This window comes from Triticum urartu, chromosome 3A (genome assembly GCF_056163025.1).
Source record: "Triticum urartu cultivar PI428250 chromosome 3A, HENAU_Tu73, whole genome shotgun sequence".
Taxonomy (NCBI): domain Eukaryota; kingdom Viridiplantae; phylum Streptophyta; class Magnoliopsida; order Poales; family Poaceae; genus Triticum; species Triticum urartu.
This window is the reverse complement of record NC_141875.1, coordinates 640,889,484-640,915,711: the sequence shown is the minus strand read 5'-3', so window position 1 is coordinate 640,915,711 and position 26,228 is coordinate 640,889,484. Positions and strand designations below refer to the sequence as shown.

The following is a 26,228-nucleotide window of genomic DNA, read 5'->3' as shown; positions in this document are numbered from 1 at the left end:
GACAGGGTGGGCCGTGGCCCACCCTGGAATTTTAGATCAGCCCATATACTATAGGAGACATAGAGTGGTAAAAAAGGTAAAAAGCCCATCAGTAGCTAGTACCAGTTCAGCACTGCACTGTGGCCCAATACACTTATTAGGCCGACACTCAGCACTCGTTCCATTGGTTCCTTCAGACTCATTGATTTTGCTACAGCACCGTTGTCACATTAACGCCACCATTGCTACATGAAAAGTGGTTTTTGTTTCACTTTCCACACGGGAATATTTCTGCAAGTAAAGGATATTGATGTGATGCATTTTTCCTAACCATGACAGATTATTTGATTGTGTAGTAAATTACCTTCATTTTTTTATATTTCTTTAAGATATTCGAGTTATCATCGATATGATGCAAAAAAAAGTTCTTGCTACTTAGACCTTTTAGATATGACATGGAACAACTTCTGTTGTTGTTTATTTTGAACACCCAAATTTGAAATCCTATATCCGCCAATGACATATCATATTTGTGGTCAAAAAAATTTCAACGTGGACCACCTTGTTTCAAAATTCTAGATCCGCCACTGGTTGCGCCAGTGTGTTCCCGTGATTGAACCCTGAAACAATGTGCGATAACAAGACTTCGCGGTACTAACTTTGCCATAACTAACCTTAGGCAAAGCGTGGCAGCCACAAAAAGTGTGGCTAACAAAATGGCCACCACAAGTGTGGCAAGATTTAGCAAAAAATTAAGTCTATGACTTGTGGGCCATATAACTAGAAAAGTGTGGCAAGCCACAAGTGTGGCAATGAACCAAACACATGCCTAAAGTGTTATGGCATTACTAAGGTTAGGCGTGGCAACCTTAGACTGAGAACCAAACAGCCCCTAAACTCCACATCGGTGTATTGGTGAGCACAGTCCAGCGTAGCTGCGTAGGCATACTCAACAAAGGAGCTTTTAGAAGACCCAGAATGGACAAAAATGAATTATGATTGTGTGTCCAAACAACCCCTAAACTCCATATCGGTGTATTGGTGAGCACAGTCCAGCATAGCTGCGTAGGCACCTCCATAGGGCGACGTACTCGACAAAGGAGCTTTTAGAAGACCCAGAATGGACAAAGATGAATTATGATTGTGTGTGTCCTTCAACAGTTCAAGATGCAGATGCCGCCAGAGTGACCGTTCATTTCTATGCTTTACTAAATCAATAAAGTCAGGTATTGTTCTAAGAAAATTCTAAAAAATCTCTAGATCTTCTCAGATACTTCAAAACTCAATAAAGTTTGGACCGGAGTGCCACGCACCTGACGTGTGTCGCTTATAATTCGGGCAAAAGGGTCCTTATAAGTGCCACACGATCGGATACGAGCACATGGCAACGTCAAACTTTTCCAACGGCTAGTCTAATGACGCGAGGATGTCAATTTTAGTTGGTAAGCATGTCAATCTTGGTGCTTCGGTTTATTTTTTTACAGAAACTTGACGTGTGTCTGAAATTTACCATCCTTGCGTGACTAGAATTGCCATCTAAAACCACTAGGACCGGAGCGTCATGTACCTGACCGTGATACTTATCATGTGGGCAAAACTTTGGTTCACCCGTGAGAAGAATCGTAAAAATGGAGCTGATACGGGCAGAGAAAAAGAGAGTCGCCAGCTGAGGGCCACGGTCGTTAGAGACAGTAATATAGTTACCAACCCAGGGCCACCGCCTTCCGGAACTTTTCCTAAGCCGCTTGCTTAGAAACCTGTTTACCGAAAGCCACAGTAAACGCAGGTGCACACCGCAATCATGCAAGTTTGGCACCAAACCATGCGTGTGCTCTGGTTAGCGACGACACCCCGAGTGACTTTTAAAAGGGCTCGCCACCCTCACTCAACAAATCGACTGTGCACGTTACACGCCGAACGCCATTATTCCTCGCCAATCCACGACCCATTTTTCCCTTTCAAAAGCCACCGCCGGTAAGATAAGCAAGTACGCCCTCCTTTCAAAACCCACAAGCAAAGCAAGCAAGTACCACACGGTAGATGATAAATTAGTGAAGCCAGTCCTCCTTTCCCCGTCCGTTAACCGCGAGCCGGCCGGTGCAAAGCGGCAAAGCGTGCAGGCCCGCCCGCGCGGAGCCCCAAGAATCATGGCGATTTTGGCCGCGGTTCCAAAGGGAAAAGCGGCCGCTTTTCCGTTCACCATGCCATGCGCGCAGCACCTGCCCGCCGGGCCGGACGGGCGGGTGACAAAGACAAGAGCATGCGACACACGCACACTCATCGCCTATCATCACGGCCGCAACACCCTGTTGCCAAAAGCGCTCGCCTTTGCTGCCACGCCCCAGCCTAGGCCCAGCGGCAGTGAGAGACAGACAGTGAAAGACACAGAGGGGGTAAATAATGAAGTCTTCCTGCTCATCTCATGACTTGGACCGGGCGAGCTGGCGCCGGCCAGGGAAAAGAGCGGCATCATATGAGTGCGAACGCTAGGGACAGCAGCTCGGAAAGCGAGGGGGCGTGTGTCGAGTGTCGTGCGTGGCTCATGAGTCAAATGAGTAGGGGCATGATGCAGGAGCACAGTACTCATTGCCTCTGGCCGCATAGCGAGCAAACACGGCCTGTCTTGCCTGCTTTCTTTCTCGCCAGCTTTTCGTAAAGTTTTTCGGGCGGTACAACGTGCGCGCCCCCACATTCCATCTCCCTCCCTCTCTCTCTCTCTTTGCCCCGGTCCAGCCTTTCCGGTGGCTATGTATACACCCCTGCCCCGTGCTCCTCTGCCCGTGCCACCAGTGTTTTGACTGCCCCCTGCTCTTCTCCTCGTGGCTGCTTCTCCTCCTTCTTCTTCCTCAGCTTGTCATTAGCTGCGAGATGGAGGTGAGCCTTGCATTGCATGCATGCATGGAGATGCTCTTCTTTCATTCTCCTCCTTTGCTGTAGGGTGTGCACTGCTGCTTCAGTACTTGTAGCTGAATCTCGCGACGCCACACAGTTTGGAGTTCGAATCTTTATCTTCTGCAATGTGCGCTGCTGGTGGATGTGTTCTCTTCCACTGTAACGCAGTACTATGGCCGCTCGTAGCAGCAGGCCATTTTCCCCCCCAGCAAAGTGCATGTTCTGCATCGGATACAACTGTTCAGAGCACCTGAAAGTTTTGCGTTTCCTTCTTAATTAGATCATACGTACCGGCACTGTTCACAATGCTTCTTGTTCTCGACCTCCATGATTCCTCTGCTCCAGCCGAACATTCTTTCTTTTTTGGTTCTTGCTTGAGGAAGAAGACCATGCGCACAGGGATTTAAGCAAGTTGGTTCCATTGTTTGGTCTTGTGTCAGGCGCAGGATGACTGCGGAAAGTGGCGCCAAATCCCGGCGTTCGGCGACTGGAACATGTGGGAGGAGATGCCCGTGACCCAGTACTTCGAGCCGGCGGCCACCTTCTTCTTCACGGCGCAGGCAGGGGAGGACGACGTCGACCTCTTCAAGGTGCCACACTTCGCCGCCAACCCCTACACCTACAAGAAGGTCGGACTCACACACAACAGCATTATTTCCAGATCAACTGAGTTTTCAGCAGCTGACGATCAATGTGAAAATGCAGTGCGTCGTCCGAGTGAAGAAGGGGGAGGAGGACGAGAAGCCGAACGCAAACCCCGGTGCCGGTGCTGTGGCCGGGAGGAGGAAGAAGGGGGGCAGGAAGCAGCAGCAGCAGCAGCAGCAGAACCGCCAGCAAGGGAAGAAGGAGCAGCAGCAGAGGAGGAAGAAGCCCAAGGCCAAGAAGGCGGCGGCGGCGGCGGCGGCGGTGGACGAGGACCTCTACAAGATCTCCCCCAACGTCATCTGCAAGGTGCAGAAGGCAAGTGCTCATACCCTTTTCATTTTTGCTAATAATCTGTCACGTGATTGGTGGATTTTTTTGGATGCCAAGTGGATTTACTTTTAGACGCCAAAAAGATGAAAAGAAATGGACTTGCTTTGGCTAGTTTCCCGTCATGTGATTGACGCAAACCTTTTGGGATAAGAAGATAATGGATAATCTGAAGAGAACTTCTTTTCCTTTCCAGAAAGATAAAATCTCAACTTTTTGCAAATGTCTCTTCTTGCTTTCTTAGGATAATTTGCTTTGGCAAAAGTGGTGGCTAATTAGCTAGTACTAAAAAAACTCAAAAGAAAAATTAGGCTAGTGTTGGAATGTTGTGGATTGTGGCAAGATCGACCAGATCTAACGGTGATGAATCTTGTGTTTTGTGCTTGCAGAAGAAGTTGCTGAGGAACCTGCTGGGAGGGTGCCTGGGCCTCAACTGCATCGCCTGAATCAAACAATGATATCCGAGACTTCTTATCCAGAGTTCCAGAGTTTGGTGTTATTAGGAAACTAAGATCGGTCGAGTTGTGTTTGTGTATGTACATCGTCTACTGCTGCTGCTGCTACGATAATATATGGAAGTAATGGAAACCAATTGCTGCTTGGTCTCCTTCCCTCCGCACATAATAACGATCAATAAAATCAGACTTCATTTTCGCCGCATCTGCTTCCTCCTCACAGCATTTCATCAGGAAATATTTCATCATGTGTTTGAATTCACAATGTTCATGATTTGGCCCTCGCGAGAATGTTGGTGAGGCCTGGAAACCATCTCATGGATTATCCAGTGATGAAGGACACAAGCCTGCTCACTGAAGATGTTGGTGAGCACATATTCGACTCCCACAATCTCAAAATGTTGTGCCATTCTCGATTCCCACAAACTCAAAATGTGCCCTATTCGAATTATCTTTACCTTAAACCTTATTACATTTGATCAAGTTTGTAGAAAAAACATCAACATCTATGGTGTCATAGCAGGCATCACTATCTCTTCATAAGGCTTCTCATGTCGTAAGTAACTCATAAGAGGGGATGGTCAAGGGAGGTTCCCACAAGCAAGCGCACCTTAGTGCAAGAAGACGTACTCCATCACCCCTGGATCATTGCTTGATATGGAGGACAACAGTAGCACAACCCTGAATTGGTGACACCCCCTATTTGGGACCTAAAAATGTGCTCAAAGTACAACGGCCTATTTAGGCTATCTAATTTTCTAACAAAAATAATACATTAGCTAATATGTTTAAAAATTCCAGAATATATACTTATAGAAAATGTATTATTAAATTTAAAGTAAAAAATTTATAAAAACATTGTATATACGTTATATATTCAAATAATGTTTAGCTTGTTTTCAAAAATGTTCACTGTTACAACAATATGTTCATTCTATATTTAAAAAATATTAACTATATATAAGAAATTGTTCAACATATAATGAAAAGACCGTGTTTCAAAAATATGTGACACATTTGTTCATGTATAAAAATAAATTTATAAATGAAAAAAAGGCCAAAGAAAGTGCAATAAAGTAAAAATGAGAAGAAAAGAGATTAAAAAAATCTGAAAACCACAAGAAAAAAATGAAGAAAACTAAAAATTAGAAAAACTGGAGCAGACTGAAACGCTACTGAGCTGGCCCAGGAGCCAGCGACCTTGCAACTCGCGTAGCCACGAAGTCACTTTGCGCGTTAACGCTACCTAGTGGTACAACTACCACCATTCATTTTCTTTGAGATCTGTGTGACTAGGACCCACTACGATTGGATATGTATGTATTGCACACTTACCTTTAACGTTTTTACGTATTTGGAGACACACCACTGGGTGGGTTCTACCATAGTCAGAAAAAGGAAACATGCATGATACACATCTTTCTCCATCACTTTAATTTTCTTTTTCATAATTTGGATCGTTCATATCTCTTAAACAAAAATTCCATTTCAGAATTATTTTTTTATATAATTGAACTCCTTCTGCCAGGACCTTCAGAACAAGATCAAACCTCAATAAAATTTAATTGTTGACATTTTACATTCCATACGTGAAACAAACCTATTTCACTAGAAAAATGTGAAACAAACCTTTTTTAGCTAGAAAAATGTGAAACCAACCTATTTCACTAGAAACCTATTTACCCCAAATATGAAACTAAAATGCCAATTTGTGAAACTGATTATTCTAAAATGTGTAATAGTTTATTTCATAAGTGTGAAAATATGTTATTTTTAAAAAGTGAAATTGAAATATGTGATTTTTGTGAAACAAACCGTGAAAAGTGAAATGTGGGTTCTGAAAATGAAAACAATATGAAACTGAGATGTCAACTTGTGTAACTGATTATTTTAAAATGAGTACACATTTATTTCAAAAGCATGAAATGTTCCATTTAAAAAATATGCAATTGAAATAGACGTGCTTTTTGTGAAAAAGCCAATGGAAAGTGAAATGTGTCTTCTGAAAATGAAAACAATACGAAATTAAAATGTTAACTAGTGACATTGATTATTTTGAAATGTATAGCATTTCATTTTAAAAGAGTGCAATATGTTATTCCAAAACGTGAAATTAAAAAATATCTGATTTTTGTGAAACAAGCAGTGAAAGTGAAAAGTGAAAATGCGGGTTTTGAAAATGGAAACAATATGAAACTGAAATGAGAACTTCTGAAATAGATTATTTAAAATCTTGTAAAAGTTTATTTCAAAATAGTGGAATATATTGTTTTTTAAATGCGGAATTGAAATAGATGTGTTTTTTGTGAAATATGTTTGATGATCTTTCGAACTGATTTAAATGTATTCAAAATCTGTCTTGTTTTAAAAGTCTTTGCGACAGGAGTTCATATTTATATTTTATATAAATTTTTGAAGTCGAAATTTTGGTCTAACAGATATGAATATGAATGATTTTAAGTTAGCAATGATGGAATAAATGGATGAGTTAGTTTGAGAGATAGAACGGGCAGCGCGTACCATCCGACAAAAGGCTTCTTTTGGTGGGACCCATATACAGTATTTGTGGGTGTATTCCCAAAGAAAAATAATTTGACAAAAGGCAATTTTTGTTGGAATTTTGCTAGTAGGCCTTTGGCCCAAAGCCCAACTAAAATTCTGAAATTCTCTTGGCCCATTCATGCACACATGTGAGTGGAGTGAGTGAGGCTAAAGTTTAGTCCCACCCCGGAAGTTGAGAGAGAGTTGCACCTTTTTATAAGGTGAGCTCTTCTATCACTTGTATGAGCATGAGAAGAGGAGACCTACACGCGCGCTCCTCCTCCTCGCTCGCCTCGCCGCGGGTTGCGGGATTGAGCCGAGCCGAGGACAGAGCTATGCACGTTGTCTATATTTTTGCTGCATGGAAAAATTAATGAGTCATTAATTAATAATTAACGGACCGTTAATTACTGAACCGTTTCCGATTCTTTTGGATCGTGACGACTCGGATGTGGGGTTTACTCCCACGACCTACCCGGCCCGCACTATATAGTCAGGCAGATGTCTACCCTAGCGGCCGCGGTTCCGTATGGTTTCTCACCACCGTTCCAGATCATTGCGCCGCCAAGCAAGTCTTCTCCATCCCCCCTTCCGGAACCCCGCCTCTCGTGATCCTGTATGGGAGAGGGGCGATCAGGTTTTTGGGGAGCGCACTCGCGCGACTGCTGGCAGCGACGACTTCGCGAACGACGACTTCGCGAACGACGACTTTTTCCCCGACCTCGGCAACCTCGTCCTCGACGACATGGGCGACAACGTCAACGCCGGCGGTGCTGCACCCGCTGCACCGTATGTGATTCTATCCTTCCTGTTCGAGATCGTGGTAGAATTCATGCTTCTAGTATGTGCCCTAGATGTGATATGTTCATCTGCTATGCTAGTTCGCATGATTAGTTTAATCTCTGCTGTTGTGGTCATGATTTATCTTCTGTTTATTCGGATTAAATCTCGTGGTAATTTGCTCATATTTCCAACAATCCAAAAACCTGATTATAGGCAATTTACTCCGAGTGGTTTTGCTGCGCATCTGAAGCCGCCTGCCTTTAAGGGGGGGCGCAATATAAGAGGTGGCGCACGAGAGCAGTCTACTGGTTTCAGACCATGGGCTGCTATGATGCCACCAAGGGCAAGCATGAGGGCGATCTTAATCCAGCACAGCTGGAAGTTTTTGAGAAGATCGATACCCTCTTTAAAGGCGCTCTTCTGAGTGTTCTTGATGACTCCATTGTGGATTCGTATATGTCATTTGACAACGGCAAGGACATGTGGGCTGCGCTCGAGGCCAAGTTTGGTGCCTCGGACGCCGGCAGCGAGTTGTACGTCATGGAGCAATTCTATGACTACAAGATGACTGATGAGCGCCCTGTTGTACAGCAGGCTCATGAGATACAGTCGCTCACAAAAGAACTTGAGTACTTCAAGTGTGTGTTGCCGGACAAATTTGTTGCCGGAGGCATCATTGCCAAGCTTCCACCTTCGTGGAACAATTTTGCTACTTCCCTGAAACACAAGAGACAGGAGTTTTCCGTTGCGGATCTCATTGGTACTCTTGATGTTGAAGAGAAGGCGAGAGCAAAGGACACACGTGCTCGAGTTGCTGAGGGAGGTTCTAGTGCCCACATGGTACAGAAGAAGAACTCCCATCCCAACAAGTTCAAAAACAATAAGAACAAAACTCAGGGCAAAGGCAAGTTTGATACAAAGAACAAGCCATCACATTCTACCAACTTCAAGAAGAATTCTCATAAGAAGGGGAAGGGACTTTGCCATGTCTGCGGTGACCCTAGTCACTGGGCTCCGGAGTGTCCTAACCGCTTTGAGGAGCGCGAACACGAGAAGAGCGGCAGGTCCGCTAATGTTGTCATCGGTGATACTGATATGAAGGAATCAGGGCAACAGGGACTTCACCCGTGCTGATGGGGAACGGGTCACATGCCATCGTTCGAGGTGTTGGTACGGTCGATCTGAAGTTTACTTCGGGGAAGACTGTGCGTCTGAAGAACGTTCATCATGTGCCGTCCATCAATAAAAATCTCGTTAGCGGTTGCCGTTTATGTCGAGATGGTTTTAAGTTGGTTTTCGAATCCAATAAAGTTGTAATTTCTAAGTGTGGACAATTTGTTGGAAAAGGCTATGAGTGCGGAGGCTTGTTCCGCCTACCTTTGTCAGATATTTGAACTAAAGTTATTAATAATGTTTGCCACAATAATGAGTCTGATATTTGGCATTCACGACTCTGTCATATTAACTTTGGGTGCATGACGCGGTTAGCCAATATGAATTTAATTCCGAAAATCTCTACTGTCAAAGGCTCCAAGTGCCAAGTATGTGTGCAAGCTAAGCAACCTCGCAAGTCACATAAGACTGCAGAGGCAAGAGACTTGGCGCCACTAGAGCTTATACATTCTGATCTTTGTGAGATGAATGACGTGTTGACAAAAGGTGGAAAGAGATACTTCATGACGTTGATTGATGACTCCACTAGATATTGTTATGTGTATCTTCTGAAATCAAAAGATGAGGCTTTGACTTTCTTTAAAAACTCTAAAGCTGAGGCAGAGAACCAACTTGATCGAAAAATTAAACGGCTTAGGTCCGATCGTGGTGGAGAATATTTTTCCAATGAATTTGATCTGTTTTGTGTGAAACATGGTATAATCCATGAGAGGATGCCTCCCTACTCACCCCAGTCAAATGGGGTAGCCGAAAGAAAGAACCGAACTTTAACTGATATGGTTAACACCATGTTAGACACTTCGGGTCTATCCAAGGAATGGTGAGGGGAGGCGCTAATGACTGCGTGTCATGTCCTAAACCGAGTTCCCACAAAGCATAAGACCATGACTCCATTTGAGGAATGGGAAAGGAAAATGTTGAAACTCTCTTACCTACGTACTTGGGGTTGTTTGGCGAAAGTCAATATACCAATTCCCAAGAAGTGCAAGCTTGGACCAAAAACCGTGGATTGTGTTCTTCTGGGCTATGCTTTTCATAGCATCGGCTATAGACTTTTGATAATAAAATCTGAGGTATCCGACATGCATGTTGGTACGATTATGGAATCAAATGATGCAACTTTCTTTGAGGACATATTTCCTATGAAGGATATGTCGAGTTCATCAAATCAGGAGATACCTACTCCATCTAGTGAGGAATTGACTGTAATTCCTGAACCCACCATTGCGATGGAACACATTGAGAATCCTGTTGAGGGCAGCAATGGAACTCCTGTGAGGAGTAAGAGACAGAGGACTGCAAAGTCTTTTGGTGATAATTTCATTGTGTACCTCGTGGATGACACACCCAGGACTATTTCAGAAGCCTATGCATCACCTGATGCTGACTACTGGAAGGAAGCTGTACGTAGCGAGATGGATTCCATCTTAGCTAATGGTACCTGGGAGATCACTGACCGTCCTTATGGGTGCAAACCTATAGGATGTAAGTGGGTGTTCAAGAAGAAGCTTAGACCTGATGGTACGATTGAAAAGTACAAGGCACGGCTTGTGGCCAAGGGTTATACCCAGAAAGAAGGTGAAGACTTCTTTGATACTTACTCACCTGTGGCTAGACTGACCACAATTCGGGTGCTACTATCACTGGCTGCCTCACATGGTCTTCTCGTTCATCAAATGGACGTTAAGACGGCTTTCCTCAATGGAGAGTTGAAGGAGGAAATTTACATGGATCAACTAGATGGTTTTGTAGTACCTGGTCAGGAAGGAAAGGTGTGCAAGTTATTAAAGTCTTTATATAGCCTTAAAAAAGCTCCTAAAGAGTGGCATGAGAAGTTCGAAAGAACATTAACTGCTGCCGGCTTTGTAGTAAACGATGGTGACAAGTGCGTGTACTATCGCTATGGTGGGGGCGAAGGAGTTATTCTTTGTCTGTATGTCGACGACATATTGATCTTTGGAACCAAACTTGATTTAATCAAGGAGGTTAAGGATTTCTTATCTCGCTGTTTTGAGATGAAGGATCTAGGAGTAGCTGATGTTATCTTAAACATCAAGCTGTTGAGAGATGAGAATGGTGGGATCACACTGCTTCAGTCTCATTATGTGGAAAAGGTCTTGAGTTGTTTTGGGTATAGCGACTGCACGCCTTCTCCAACTCCATATGATGCTAGTGTGTTGCTTCGAAAGAATCGACGGATTGCTAGAGATCAACTGAGGTATTCTCAGATTATTGGCTCGATTATGTATTTGGCGAGTGCCACGAGGCCTGACATCTCTTTTGCTGTGAGCAAGCTGAGTCGGTTTGTGTCAAAACCGGGAGATGATCATTGGCATGCGCTTGAGAGAGTTATGCGCTATTTGAAAGGCACCGCGAGCTATGGGATTCACTACACCGGGTATCCAAGGGTACTTGAGGGTTATAGTGACTCAAACTGGATATCTGATGCTGATGAGATTAAGGCCACAAGTGGTTATGTTTTTACACTTGGTGGTGGCGCTGTTTCCTGGAAGTCTTGCAAGCAGACCATCTTAACGAGGTCAACTATGAAAGCAGAACTCACAACATTAGACACTGCCACTGTTGAAGTAGAGTGGCTTCGTGAACTCTTGATGGACTTACCTATGGTTGAAAAACCAATACCCCCTATCCTGATGAACTGTGATAATCAAACTATGATCGTCAAGATAAAAAGTTCTAAGGACAATATGAAGTCCTTAAGGCATGTGAAGAGGAGACTAAAATCTATCAAAAAATTGAGGAACTCCGGAGTTATTACGTTGGATTATATCCAGACGTCGAAAAACTTGGCAGATCCCTTCACAAAGGGTCTATCACGTAATGTGATAGATAATGCATCGATGGAGATGGGTTTGAGACCCACCGCATGAGTTGTCCATAGTGGTAACCCACTTTATGTGATCAGAGATCCCGTGAAGTAGAAGTGGGAGACAAGTTGTTGGTCAACTGAGAGGAGAGTATCCTTATATTAATTATCCCACTCCGTGAAGATGCAATACTCTCCTGATCTGCATGGCAGTTTGATACTTATCTTAATGTGTTCCAAGTGGCTTATTCGGGTAGGCAGAGATGTTGTCCTCCAGAACATCTTCTGAAGAACACACCTATATGAATTTGACTGTTAACGTCGCAGTCTGTGAGAATTGGGTGTTCTCTAATAAATTCATGAAAGGCCCTGGAGTATGACGTATACGCTCCACCCGTGGGGAAGCCTTGCGGCAGCCTAGTATCGGTCAAGAATTTGTGTGAAACTAGTTTCACAGAAAACTTGTAGTTCAAGGCATAGTCCATTATTCAAGTTGTGATCTAGTGTAGCATAAATTTTTAAGTGTAAGTTCAACTTCACAGTCTCCACTAAGCACCGATATATAAAACAATGTTTTGAAACTAAATGATGAGATGTGCCAATGAGACTTTGTGGGGGATTGTTGGAATTTTGCTAGTAGGCCTTTGGCCCAAAGCCCAACTAAAATTCTGAAATTCTCTTGGCCCATTCATGCACACATGTGAGTGGAGTGAGTGAGGCTAAAGTTTAGTCCCACCCCGGAAGTTGAGAGAGAGTTGCACCTCTTTATAAGGTGAGCTCTTCTACCACTTGTATGAGCATGAGAAGAGGAGACCTACACACGCGCTCCTCCTCCTCGCTTGCCTCGCCACGCCACGCCTCGCCGCGGGTTACGGGATTGAGCCGAGTCGATGACAGAGCTATGCACGTTGTCTATATTTTTGCTGCATGGGAAAATTAATGAGACATTAATTATCGTTTCCGATTCTTTTGGATCGTGACGACTCGGACGTGGGGTTTACTCCCACGACCTACCCGACCCGCACTATATAGTCAGGCAGACGTCTACCCTAGCGGCCGCGGCTTCGTATGGTTTCTCACCACCGTTCCAGATCATTGCATAGTCAAGCAAGTCTTCTCCATTCCTCCTTTCGGCGTGCACCGCGAGAAGGGACAGCAGGCCTCCGCAACCCCGCCTCTCGTGATTCTGTACGGGAGAGGAACGATCAGGTTTTTGGGGAGCGCACTCGCGTGACTGCTGGCAGCGACGACTTCGCGAACGATGACTTCTTCCCCGACCTCGGCAACCTCGTCCTCGACGACATGGGTGACAACGTCAACACCGGCGGTGCTGCACCGTATGTGATTCTATCCTTCCTGTTCGAGATCGTGATAGAATTCATACTTTTAGTATGTGCCCTAAATGTGATATGTTCATCTGCTATGCTCGTTCGCATGATTAGTTTAATCTTTACTGTTATGGTCATGATTTATTTTTTATTTATTCGGATTAAATCTCGTAGTAATTTGCTTGTATTTCTAACAATTTTTCGCTTCGATCGTACGAACGTGCAGACGCGGAAACGATCTATACTCGGATGACAACTCCGCCTCGGATTGTACCTACGAGCACGTCAAGGCTCTCCATATATACAGACTCCTGCCTTTTTGCATCTTCGAAGTCCACGAATCACATCGCACAACGACCGTAGCGACAGCGTCCGAGACCGCGCCGCGCCTATATATATCCCGATCCGGCAGGCCGGGCGGTCGATCGGCAACAGTGACCACCGGAGCCACGAAGCCATGGCGCGCCTCATGGAGACCGAGCGGAAGCGGCGCCTGGCCTTCACGACACGGCGGAGGGGGCTGCTGGACAAGGCGAGGCAGCTCGCGGCGCTCTGCGGGGTCGCCGTCACGGTCGTCTGCACCGACCCCGAGGGCGGCGCGCTCACCGTGATGGAGACGGAGGAGGGCGTCCCGGCTCTGATGGAGAACGAGCGGAAGCGGGCCCTGGCCTTCAGGAACCGGAGGAGGGTGCTGCTGGACAAGGCCGGGCAGCTCGCGGCGCTCTGCGGGGCCCAGGTCGCGGTCGTCTGCGCCGACCCCTGGGGCGGCGCGCCGACTGTGATGGAGACGGAGGCCGGCGTCCTCGCCAGAGCCTACTGAAGGGTGCCTGAGCCTCGGCTGCATCGCCTGAGATAATAGTGACCGGGATTTTACCCGCAGCGGAGTTTGGTGTTAACAAACTAGTCGAGTTATGTTTACTGGATTTAACTCAGCCCTTTCGGCGACGTGTGTTCGGTGTGGGAGACATGCTCTATGATTACGAAGACGTATATAGCGACTGCCGGCTTAGTATCTTGACAGTGTTTATAAAGATAGGGTGTGCGTACATATGTTCATAGAGGTGAATGCATGAGCATATATGTATACAAATCGTCTGAGTCTATATAATCCATCTACATAGGGCCTAATGCGTTTTTCGAGGCTAACTTTGATCAAATATTAGAGCAATAATATATGACATGCAACTTACACAAAGCACACTGTTAAATTCGTGTGTGAAAGGAGCTTTGAATGATATAATTTTCACATTATGTATGTCATGTACTATTAATCTTGTCAATAGTCAAAGGCAGTCTTAAAATATGCATTAGGCTCTATATAAATGGAAGGAGTGAGTATATATGATAGTAATGGAAAGGGATTGTTGCTTGGCCTCCTTCCCTTCGCACATAATAACAATTTCCTTTCCGCTTCCTCCTTGCAGCATTTCATTAGAAAAAAATTTGGACGTGAAAAGGAAGCAAAATTAGAGCATTATAATAGTCTTGGTTTATTAGTCCCTTCATAGTTTATATCAAATTTTGATTATAGATTTAACTAAGAAAATATTAATGCATGTCATTAAATATTATATCGTTGGATTCATATTTAAATATAGTTTTTGATAATATTATTTTTGCTATGTATAACTTACCCATGTCCCGTAATGTAAGACACTTCTTTTACACTAGTGTCGTGTGTGGTATCAAAAAACGTCTTACATTATAGGAGGAAATAGTATTTTATTAGTTAAAATTATGGTCAAAGTATGACCCTAAATGCGAAGGAGACTAATAAATCAGAATGGAGATAGTACAAACCCACAGCTTGCTATGTGAAGTAGACCTATCATCTATAACCAATAAAATAGTCCATTTATAGAATAATAAGTCATATATTAATGCTATGTCATTAATACGTGGCTTGGTTTTTCCTCTCACAAAGGATGTTGGAAGACTCTTTCAACCAGACAAAAATTTGATGTGGCATCTTTTATAGCCTGCATACATCATCTTATTGTACTTGCTTAATGCGAAGCTTCGACCTAAGCAGTAGTGAAAACTTTTTGGAGAGTGGAGACCGGTTCGCCCGTGCAACCCCTATTTGTTCAGCCGCCACATGGACAGTCTCAAAATAAAACGGGTATCCTCGTACTTCCGCAAAAATCATAAAACACTTTGAAAACTAATTTTTTGGGACCTACCTATCTAGCTTTTGTCCCAAAATTTGAGAACTCCCTTAAAATAAGGAAATTTCCCCAATAACCAAGCCACTTCTCAAAAGTAGGAGAATTTGGAAACTCACCTATTCAGACCTCTCAAACTATTGAAAGTTAGAATTAGGGGAAGGACTAGGCCTCACAAACCCCTCAAATTTTTGGAAGTTAAGTTTATGAAGGTGGTATGTAGAGTTAAGTTTTAGGGGATGTGATAGAGGTGCATTGAGAAAATGGTCCGCGTTGATCGCATCCTAGGCTCATTGGCGAGTGGAATGATTTCTCCATGGTCGAGCGATCCGTAGCAGGAAACATGATGGACAGATGGAGAACCCTCCCACGAGTAGTGTTGGTGCCCTCTCCTTCACACCTTGGAGATCATCGTGCTTCGGGAGCCTGATGCACCGCCACCCTCGAGGAGGACGGTCGTGGCCATGCTGGAATTCGACACCAAGGACGGCCATCTCCTGCACTCGGATCACCATCACGCCTCACAAATGAGGACAATTACTCCCCCAACTTGTATCGTCCGTCGTCCACGAGCCACCCCATGATGTTCGATTTTGTTATCTATGAACATTTCGTTAATATTGGAGAATTTCTGTACCAGATTGCACACTTTAATGAGTAGAATTTTTTGAACACATCCATGTAACACATGCAAATTTATTTTTTAACAAATCAAAGTTCACATTTTCTCAACACATGTAGATTTAGTTTTCAATAAATCATAGAATATTCACATTTTTTCGAAACATACACCACAATGTGGGTTTCAAGACATACATATGTTTTTCCGATAAAGGAGCCACATTGTACATTGATCTTGTGGTATAATCTCCAAATAGCTCATTGCACATACCATGCATCGACACTCCAACGTATCAATACAAAATATCTCTACATGTACAATTTGATCACAACACAAAATCTCTCTATAGTATTTGATTACTACACACGACCTTGATCTACACCATCGCGCTTTGATAGGTCTAGTGGCAATAGGTTGGTGGTTTGGATCATCCAGACTGGACACACTATAGATTTATTACATGAAAAAAACTAGTTTCGTATAATAAAAAGGAAAGGTGAAATGGTAGAACTGTTATATTTAGTGAACAGTAAGATGGATACCTTCCCTAGAGCGTAAGTTTCACCATCTTTCAGACCACCACGAGTGAAAGGTTGCCATTTAGTGGAGGACCAGAGGTGAATTCCAAATCATGTCTACATAATAAAATATTAAAATGCACTATTAAAATTCAAAAGTGATATAATAGAGTGCACAATGAAAAATATGTACATGCATATCTTGGTTATGTAGATCATTAACTTGTGCTTTTAATTGTCTCGTTCGGTCATTAAGCGCAATAAGCTTTTCTCAGCAACGATGAGATATTTCTCTCTACACATCACTCCTTATCATGTACTCCCTCTGTTCCTAAATATAAGCCTTTTTAGACATTTGAAATGGACTACAACATACGAATGTATGTAGACATATTTTAGAGTGTAGATTTACTCATTTTACTCCGTATGTAGTCACTTGTTAGAATCTCTAGAAAGACTTATATTTCGGAACAGAGGGAGTAGATTTAGGAAACCAGGAACCTTGAACGGTTCCTTTTGCTTCTATCACTAAACACACTAGTCCCGTTCATGCACTTTGCACAGTTGATAATACGTTGATGACAATACTATTAAATGTGATGTGTAATGTACATTAATATTAGGTAGTATATCAATTGCGCAAAAGTACTCCCTCCATTTTTATTTAGTCCGCATATTAGCTGTAGTAAAAGTCAAGGTTTGTAAACTTTGACAAAGTTTATAAACAAAAATATTAACATATAGGCATCCATGTAGTTTGGGTCAAACTTCGACCTCTGATTCAACTATTAAAAAATAAGTTATATACCCTAAAAATAGTATCATTGAAACCTCTTGCAGATATGATTCCAACAATATAAGTTTTCTGACACACAACTTATAATTTTTTAGTCAAATCTATGGTCAAAGTTGGACTCAAAATACAAAGGGGACCAATAAAACCGGACTGAGGTAGTACAATAACAAATCAATAACATTAGATTTATTATTGAATGTACTTTCAACATCATATAGATTTGTTATGGTAAATGTTTGTATTGCTTTCTATAAACTTGGTCAAACTTTATGAAGTTTGACTTCAGTCAACTCTAATATGCAGAGTAAATAAAAACAGAGGGAGTATTAGGTATGATATTGTTTGCGCATTAATTTTGACATTGATATTTGGTATGATACTAATTGCACGCTAAACCTGTTGAGCACTCACCGTTTGAGCAATCTAGGTCGTTGGATTGACCTGGTTTGATGGCCGAGATTAGTTTGATATTCCCCTTTGAATCTTTTTATATTTTATTATTATCATTATATTGGTATATATAGACATAAGATATAGCTGCATTTGTTAGATATATTGTGGCCCTCTGTTTTAAGAAAAGATGCAAAATTAATGCAAGATTCAACACTAAATCCAACTCATGAAAAATCCCACAGTTACAACTTTTTTTTCCTGGCTTGGAATATATGAAAAGAAACTAGATCATTGCAAGTCTACCGAAGCGGTGAAAGCCCATGCATGCTTTCCCTTGAGAAGAATTGCCGTATGTGTTGAAAGAAAATTTGAAAAGGGTTGAAGTGCACGTATTTGCATTCCTAGCTGACATACTCCATGCTCCATCGATTTTGGTACGCGAATGAATCAAAACCAAAACTACTCCCTCCATAAGGACATAAGGAAATATTAGTGATCTAAACGCTCTTGTATTTCTTTACAGGGAGTATATATTTGTTTTGGATCAAACTAGACTTGAATGCGTGGATGGAACTGGTTTGCCAGCCTTGAACCTGTCCACGTGGGACCCACCAAATCGTACGGGAGAAGGTTCGGAGCCCGGGTCGGCCGCACGCACGGGAGAAGTTTGTTCGGGGCACGCACGGTCTCCACCAAATTGTTCGGAGCACGGGAGAAGCAAAAAAGGAAAGGCCCGATCCAGCATTAATGGCCAAGGATTCGGGCTCGATCAGATCTGCAAAAGGACATTACCATATCGTATAGCCAAGCCAATCCCCCAAGCTTAATTAGTGATGACGACACATTGTTTAGTGCAAATTATCACGGGATTGACGATCCAAACCTGGATTTGGATTCGCCACTCGGCATTTTGCTCCAACTAAAAATGAATTACGCCGAGTAATTAATGACGCGGCTCCCCGAGGGGGCACCAGGGAGGCCACCCTATAGCCGCACCGATCGAGTCCGCCACGTCCGGTGCAACACAGGCTGCCCGGTGGGGCTCGGCCCGCGCCTATATATATCCCGATCCGGCAGGCCGGCCGGTCGGCTACAGTAATCTCGCCGCCGCCACGGCCCGCCCCTAGCTAGGTTTCTGCAGCCACCGGAGACGAGAGGAGAGGAGCCATGCCGCGCGGCAAGACGCCGACGGGGCTCATCGAGAACGAGCGGAGGCGGGGCCTGTCCTTCAAGAACCGGAGGCGCGGGCTGCTGGACAAGGCGGACCAGCTCGCCGTGCTCTGCGGCGTCCCCGTCGCCGTCGTCTGCGCCGACCCCAGGGGCGGCGCGCCGACCGTGGTGGAGTCGGAGGAGGGCGTCCTCGCCAGGTACCGCGCGCTCCCGGCCGTGCGACGCGTGGGCCACGCGCACCGCGGCTACCTCGAGGGCCTGCTGGTCAAGGAGCGGACCAAGCTGGCCCGGGTGCGCCACGGCGGGCCCGACGCGCTCGCGGCGCCGCACGTCGAGCTGGGCCGGATGACGCTGGACGAGCTGCGCGAGCTGCTCGGGGCCGTCGACGCCGCGATGGCGGCCGCTGCGGGGAGGCGGAGGGCGCTCGGGCTGACGCCCGCGGGCGATGGCGGCGCGGTCGTCGAGACTGCGCGCGTGGACTCCGGACCGGTTGCTGCCGGTGGGAGCTCCTCGAGCGACGACGGCGGCTACCCGATGCAGCAGCTGCAGCAGCAGGGACCAGGCGGCGCCGACCTCCTCCAACTGGCCATATGGCACGGCGGCGGCATGATGATGCAGCCCGATGGCTGCAGCTACGGCGCCATGAACGCGATGCAGGCCGCGTACAACAACCCCCGCCACGATGCCCCCCTGCTCGACCAGGCGATGATGATGATGCCACGCGACTACTACCACGACGCCATGAACACGATGCAGCGGATGCAGCTGCAGCAGCCTGCGTCGTACAACCAGCAACGCGACGTCATCGGCACCGGCACCGGCGCGCACGGCATGGGCGGCTACCAGCTGCCGATGCAGGGCAACGGCGGCAACTACCACGGGCACGGCGGCTTCTTCCCGTGCTACGACGGCGGCAACAGCAGCGGCTACGCGGGCGCCATGTCCGATCTGGCCATGTGGCGCCCCTTCGAGCCCTGCAACGCCAGCGCCATGCCAGGTCCGTCGTTCACCGGCAACAGCAACTTCTCCAACTTACTGCCCGAGTTCCACGGCATGGGTGGTGCCGGCGGGAGCGGCATGAACTACTACGCCGCCGACGGCAACGAGACGCAGGGCTCGTCCAACGAGTTCCATTGCTCCGGCGGCTCAAGCCTCGAGGACCTGCTGTTCGGGGACGACAGCGACGATTAGCCCTCGATCGCCGATCGGTACTCCAAAACCTTCACTTCCAAATAGTACTCGTCTAGTCTATCTATATATATACTCTACTATAGTCGTAGTGTCAGATGAGCAGCATCGTGATCAGTCCGGCAATTTTGGATGGTGGACGGCCGCCGGAACGTTCCGATGCTTGCCACCCCCGCCGCCCGCAGTTCCCGAGCAATTTTCCCGGCCGACCAGCGAGGGGACAATGGGCGAGCTATTAGGAGAAGGTCGTTTGTGTCGTCAGCCAGCAGCTCAGCTTGGAGAAGATGCAGCAATTTTGTACACCTCTCTGCTTGGATGAGCTTGCCGGAAAATAACCGGCAAGTACTGTAGTAGTAGTAAGTAGCAGCAGCAGCTCTATTTGGATGATCCAGCAATTTTGCTAGCCTGGAAAAGATCCGGCAATTTTCTAGGTATGGTTTGAATAAATGGTACTTTGCAGCCCAGACAAGATCTGGCAATTTGTACCTAAGCCTGGAGATTATCCTGGCAATTTTGTAAAATATAACATGGTACAAATATAGTCATATTGTTAGTCAGCTCTTTATAAATTTCTGTTCCTTGGTTTGTTTGAAAGACCGAATCAGTTTCAATGGATCTGTGATGCATCAGAACAAGTTATTTAATCTAAAACAATCAAAGCTGGATTAATGTGGCCTTCGGCCTTCCTCACCACAATAGTTGATGTCATATACTGTACTCCTCAACAGTTTGCAACCAGAGAAGTGGTTTATAAGATAATCCGTGCGTCATCTCGTCTCTAACGGGAAGATGCAGTTTGGCATGGGAGCTATCACGAATAAAAATAAGTTAAAGAGTATCTAGTAGCAACCCAATAGGTATCACCAACTACATTGTGCAAATCTGAGCATGATGAGGCAACTTCTATCTGCAGGTTTTATTATCACGAGAACACTGGTTAGTTTGCAAACATAATATAGTAAGCTTGATGTGAACCATCAAAGGTGGAAGAAAGCCATGACAAACAAAGCATAATATTAGAATCAATCAAGTCTTGCGCATTCTGAAAACTTATCCAAAAGGAAATCTGTACTTGAGATTTCATGAATAAACTACTAGGTAACAGAATGCTGATAAAGCAAAACATCAGGATATGCAAAATTTTGAAATTCCTTAAACGAATTTAGAAAGTACTCGTATTAAACTAGGCTGAAAAACAGAAATAAACAGCGTGGTTGCACAAATGTCAAACAACTGACTCCACACTAATGAAACGAGGCATGATGCTTTGATCTAAATTCTGAAAATATGAACCATGACAAAAAAGAACAGCAGAAAAAAGAGTAATCAAGTGCACTGGTAGCCAACCTCTGCAAACCACGAACAACAGGACATTGTTAGTTCGATAATGCTATTTACAAAAATTCGACGTCCGGAAATCATTCTGCCGTCACACAAACAATAAGATATAAAATATGTGAGTGATAGCCTATCAGTGATAGGAACTGCTCCTTTATCAAGCTTGCTCAAAAACTAAATAGCTACACAAAACAAAGTCTGGGATTTAGTCTCTCCACATGACAGCATCCTGCCCTACAATGACGTTATGCTTAGCCCGACAGTGGGCGATATTAATACTAATATTACAACTCATCGGCATATGAAAGAACCAAACATTCAGCATACTTCAAGGTCCTTATAAACATCCCAACACCATGACCATTGCGCGGCTGCCAACAGTCCACCACAGTGCCATACAAAACTCAGCCACTACTCCCAGCACCCTGATCAAAAGCTGGGTCTGTGTTCACTCTCAAGAACAAGTTGGCAATGGCAGCCGTGCCATCAGAAATAAGAATTGATACCTGCGAGCTTCTTGGCTGCTCCTCCACGAATCCATACTGGGTCTTGTGGGGGTGTATAAAGAAAGTCACCTCTCCTGCCGGTCTTCTCTTTCCTTCAGCGTTACTGAGATTCCAACCTGTCACCACCACGTCCACAACAGCACCATGGTTTTCATTGTGATGGCAGCTCCACCTGTTCATCAAACATGCCTCAGGCCGAAACAGAAGCAAGCAGCACTCCTTGAACCTCCTCGTGTTGGTGGACACAACATAGCTAGCTCAATTCCCCTCCCCTTCATACCGATACAAACTGGCAAGAATTCAGGTTAATCTCTACAGGCAGACTGTCTTTCTTTTTCTCTTCAGCGTTATTACCATCACAGGCAACTCCGTTGCATTGTCTTTGGTGTGCTGCAAGAGTACTGTTGTCTTAAATCCTAATTCTCACATAGCTGCAACCATAACGCTTTCTCCTACTCCTAAAGATGATGAAACCAAACAAGACCAAACATGGACATCAGGTGTTTCTCCATGGTCAACCATCTCCTCTAGCCATACCAATGCATCGTATGTTCTGCCAACAGAACATAAACCTTCAATAACGTTGCTGAATTCATTTCTGTCAGGACGATGGTGGTTCTTCACCATCCTCTCCATAACCCTTGCCGCCTCAACAAACTTTTCTTCTGAACACAATCCACTAATCAAGATAGAGAATGTCTCCTTTCGAGCAACACAGCCAAGCTGCTTATCCATCTTTTTAAGGTATCCGAGGGCCTTCATTGCTTGCATAGCATCGCAAAGACCCTTCATTAACAAGTTATATGTTGTCACAGTGGGAACGAGACCATTCTTGGCCAACTCCTCCTCTAACACCTTGATTGCATCATCTACCCTCTGTTCCCTGCATAAGGCAACAATTTTGGCTTCAAACATGCTTATTGTCGGCTTGAACCCCTTTTTGCCCATGTCCTGAAACAAATTGTCTGCTTCATTCAACCGTCCCTCGTCATAGAGATCAAGAATAATGGACTCAAAGCTCGCAACAGTCCGTCCACCTCGGACAACCAAAGCACGGTCAATGGCTTCCCGGGCATCCTCAATGGTAAGCACAGCAAGCATTGGCACGCGCAGAGAGCGCCTACTACCTGGCGTTCTCAGCCCCTTCCTGATAATCTTATCCAGCACTTGCTCTGCCAGCTCACCCCGGCCAGCAGCACAGAGCGCGACCAGCAACGCCCGGAACACCACAACATCCCCATCGCAGCCCCGCTGCGACACGCGCCACAGCATGGAGTAGACGACGTGCGTAGCCTCGTCGAGCATGCCAGCATCGCAGAGCGCAGGAACGATCGCGCGGTAGGCGCCTCTGTCCGGCTCAAGACACTGATTAGACATTTCCTCGAGCACCTGGAGCGCGAGGTCAGGGCGCCGCAGGCGGCACATCTCCTCGATCAGCAGAGTGAGGTCTTCGGACGCTACGGACACCTCAGGGCGCCCCTGGAAGTCGGCGAGGAGCCTGGCAGCCTCGGGGAGGAGGCCACGATCAAGGAGGCGGCGGAGGAGCGCGGAGAAGGAGAGGGACCAGGACGGGGCGGGGGAGGCGGGGAGCGAGGAGCGGAATATGGAGGCGGCGTCCGTGGGAAGGAGGTGCGGGATGGACGCGGCGAGGAGGGCGTCTGCGGAGGGGGAGCGGCGCAGGACGCGGCGGAGCAGGGAGGGGAGCAGCGCGGGGGAGGACGAGGCGGCGGCGAGGAGCGAGGCGTGGACGGCGTCGCTGTGGCGGTAGGAGCCGCGCGGGTACCAGCCGGGCGCGTCGGCGTACAGCTGCGCCGCCTCGAGCGGGCTCTTCTGCCGCCGGATGGCCCCGGCCAGGTGCGCCGGCGCCAGCACCCGCGGCCACCGCACCGGCCTCGCGCCCCTCGCCATACCCACCAGCCTCAGAGTTCCCCGGCCACCGGCGGCTTCCACTCACTTCCGGCTCCAGTAGTTGGCCCGGCTCGGTCCAGCTCAGCGGCCCAGGCCCACTTGCGCGCGCGCTGTGCCTGGTCTTCCGCGGGCCGCGGGGGCCGGGCCGGGGATCCTGGAAAGGCGCGTCGGGGGTTTGGATTCGGGTGGCGCGGCGCGCTCGTCGCGGGGGAGGTGGAGTCGCCACGCCACCGATCGCGCCTGTTAAAATAGTTAAGGCGGGCGGGCTCGAGCATAAAAGATAGAGAGCGCAGCGCACCGCGGCCCCCCTTCCCTCCCTCCCTCCCTCCGATCGCCGCCGCTCGCCCCGTCAACCGCACCGCCACCCCTCTGCCCGGCCTTCTCCCAGGTGTGACGGAGGAGGAGCCTCGCGCGGGAGGCAGAGTTGCGAGCGCACGTCCGTGCGTCGCCGGCCATGGACCATAAGGATGAGCACTCCGCCCACCCCGACCAGGAGGTCGAGGAGGAGGAGGATGAGGAGGCCAAGCGCGCCGTCGTGCTCGGCCCCCAGGTGCCCCTCAAGGACCAGCTCGAGCTCGACAAGGTAATTAACTGCCGATTAATCAGTGATTAATTAGTGATTTGTTTTGTTCGTTTCCTTCCATGCCATTCATTCTCGGAAACTTTCTTCAATGCTGATACCGATGAAACTGAAATCTGGCAGTTGAATTGATTCGTTCCTCATGCGATCCTCGTTTGTTTCTAACGATGATGATCGATGCAGGATGATGAGAGTCTGAGGAGGTGGAAGGAGCAACTGCTTGGGCAGGTTGACACAGAGCAGCTCGGAGGTTAACATCACAACACCCTCCTCGCCGACCTGCCTGCTTTCTTGATCTCAACTTTGTATCCATCTGCCAATTATTTACCTGATCGGCTCTGAAATTGTTTGAGGAACACAGAGACTGCGGAGCCCGAGGTGAAGGTGCTGAACCTGACCATCCTGTCGCCGGATCGGCCGGACCTGGTCCTGCCCATCCCATTCGTCCCGGACGAGAAGGGCTACGCCTTCGCGCTCAAGGACGGCAGCGCCTACAGCTTCCGCTTCTCGTTCATCGTCTCCAACAACATTGTGTCGGGGCTCAAGTACACCAACACCGTCTGGAAGACTGGAGTAAGAGGTGACACCACACACACACACACCAACATGATCACTCCTCCTAATATCATTCTTCAGCTGGTTGTTAGATCGTACTAGTGCAGAAGTAGATTCTAGATCAAATGAAAATGATGGTTGAATATAGTACTCTTAAATTTGTTGAAGTGACATCGATCGTTCCCTTTTGAATGCCACAGTAAATGATTCTCTGAAATTTTCTGTGGTACTCTTCAGGAACATTTAAGACGTCAAGAAAAAGATATGTAGGACATTTTAGATAACGTAATGGCATCTAACTGACCTATTTCCTTAAGGAGTATATTAATTTGCACTACATTTCCCTCCTGGATCTGACATATGTATAAGACGCTGAAATTGACACAATATCCCCTGCATGACTTGAGAAAAGTTGATGAAAATTATTTCCCCAACAACGAACAAAATTCTGCTGGAGAAGTTGATGAAATACCTTTCCTAATCATATGTGGATTTTGTAGTGATTATCTAACTGCAAAAGTAATAAAGATCATCTGGTACATAAATAGGCTTAATTTGCTGTGCTCTGGGCTTTTTTCCCTTTAGAAGTAGTTGATCCGATGTTCCCCTGTCGCAGTTGAGAACCAGAAGATGATGCTGGGGACATTCAGTCCCCAGGCAGAGCCCTACACATACGAGGGTGAAGAAGAGACCACCCCTGCTGGCATGTTTGCAAGAGGCTCCTATTCTGCTAAACTAAAGGTAATACATGCAGTACTTATCAAATTTAAAGCTAATGTTCCACTAATCACTTTGTTCTTCAGTTTGATTGGTCGATTAACCACTTCTGCAATTAACAATTTTTTTCTTTCCATTTCCAGTTTATTGACGATGATGGCAAGAACTACTTGGAGATGAGTTACTACTTTGAGATTAGGAAGGACTGGCCAGCCGTATGATGTGGGAACAAGGCTTCATTCCATGTTAGCTCATAGCTAAGCCAAGGCAGATTGGCAGATTGCGCTGTCGCTTCTAGAGACCATTACAATTATTCCCTTACGCCGTCGCCGTCGTTAACCGCCTTTCTTTTAAAGTTTTGTTGTTCCGAGCCTACTTAATTTCCACTCTTTTTTTTTCTTTTTTCTTTTCCGCATAATGTTCATTCAAACTCGCTATATAATCGGTTCTCCCTGGAGATACTCTGATGCTACTATTTATATGTACCCGATCGACTTGTTGCTTGTCTGAAACACACATTCATGCTTTGTTCTGTCTTATCGTGTAATTTTCTGTCCATTAGGCAGTTAATTTCAGAGCTTAATTACTGCTTCTTCCGTGTTGTGAAAATATTCTTGGCAGTTAAACCAAGTGAGTGTTGAGGTAGCTCGGCTTGTCTTTTTCATGATGCAATGATGTGTGGCCGTCTTTGGCTGCCATGTCTGAGGTCTCGCGTGCGTCTCAAGTTGTTTCGAGCACTAGTTGGCGTTGCTCTCACTGGATGTTGCTGCTGCTGCCGTAGGGTAATTATCGCATTAGGTCACTAGGTGGTTGACTGATGCG

At 46.2% G+C, this 26,228-nt stretch overlaps 4 protein-coding genes across 5 annotated transcripts; 3 read left to right on the top strand and 1 right to left on the bottom strand.

The window, feature by feature from the left end:
- The first annotated feature begins 2,695 nt into the window (after window positions 1-2,695).
- LOC147981023 (uncharacterized) lies at window positions 2,696-4,443 on the top strand. 2 transcript variants are annotated; one of them, XM_087513764.1, is made up of 4 exons: window positions 2,696-2,853; window positions 3,312-3,500; window positions 3,595-3,831; window positions 4,233-4,443. In XM_087513764.1, the coding sequence occupies exons 1-4, from the start codon at window positions 2,848-2,850 to the stop codon at window positions 4,287-4,289; spliced, it is 489 nt and encodes a 162-aa protein (XP_087369890.1). In that variant the 5' UTR covers window positions 2,696-2,847; the 3' UTR covers window positions 4,290-4,443. The 2 variants fall into 2 exon arrangements, with proteins under 2 accessions (XP_087369890.1, XP_087369889.1); XM_087513763.1 differs by having other exon boundaries at window positions 3,577-3,831.
- A 14,168-nt stretch (window positions 4,444-18,611) lies between these two features.
- LOC147981022 (uncharacterized) lies at window positions 18,612-20,360 on the top strand. The gene has a single exon (XM_087517010.1). It carries the CDS (start codon window positions 18,612-18,614, stop codon window positions 19,803-19,805), a length of 1,194 nt encoding a protein of 397 aa, XP_087373136.1. The 3' UTR covers window positions 19,806-20,360.
- An 852-nt stretch (window positions 20,361-21,212) lies between these two features.
- LOC147981021 (pentatricopeptide repeat-containing protein At1g05600-like) lies at window positions 21,213-23,707 on the bottom strand. The gene has a single exon (XM_087513761.1). It carries the CDS (start codon window positions 23,552-23,554, stop codon window positions 22,070-22,072), a length of 1,485 nt encoding a protein of 494 aa, XP_087369887.1. The 5' UTR covers window positions 23,555-23,707; the 3' UTR covers window positions 21,213-22,069.
- A 158-nt stretch (window positions 23,708-23,865) lies between these two features.
- On the top strand, window positions 23,866-25,953 carry LOC147981020 (rho GDP-dissociation inhibitor 1-like). The gene is made up of 5 exons (XM_087513762.1): window positions 23,866-24,137; window positions 24,318-24,384; window positions 24,496-24,714; window positions 25,306-25,430; window positions 25,550-25,953. Exons 1-5 carry the CDS (start codon window positions 24,009-24,011, stop codon window positions 25,625-25,627), a joined length of 618 nt encoding a protein of 205 aa, XP_087369888.1. The 5' UTR covers window positions 23,866-24,008; the 3' UTR covers window positions 25,628-25,953.
- Window positions 25,954-26,228: the final 275 nt, after the last annotated feature.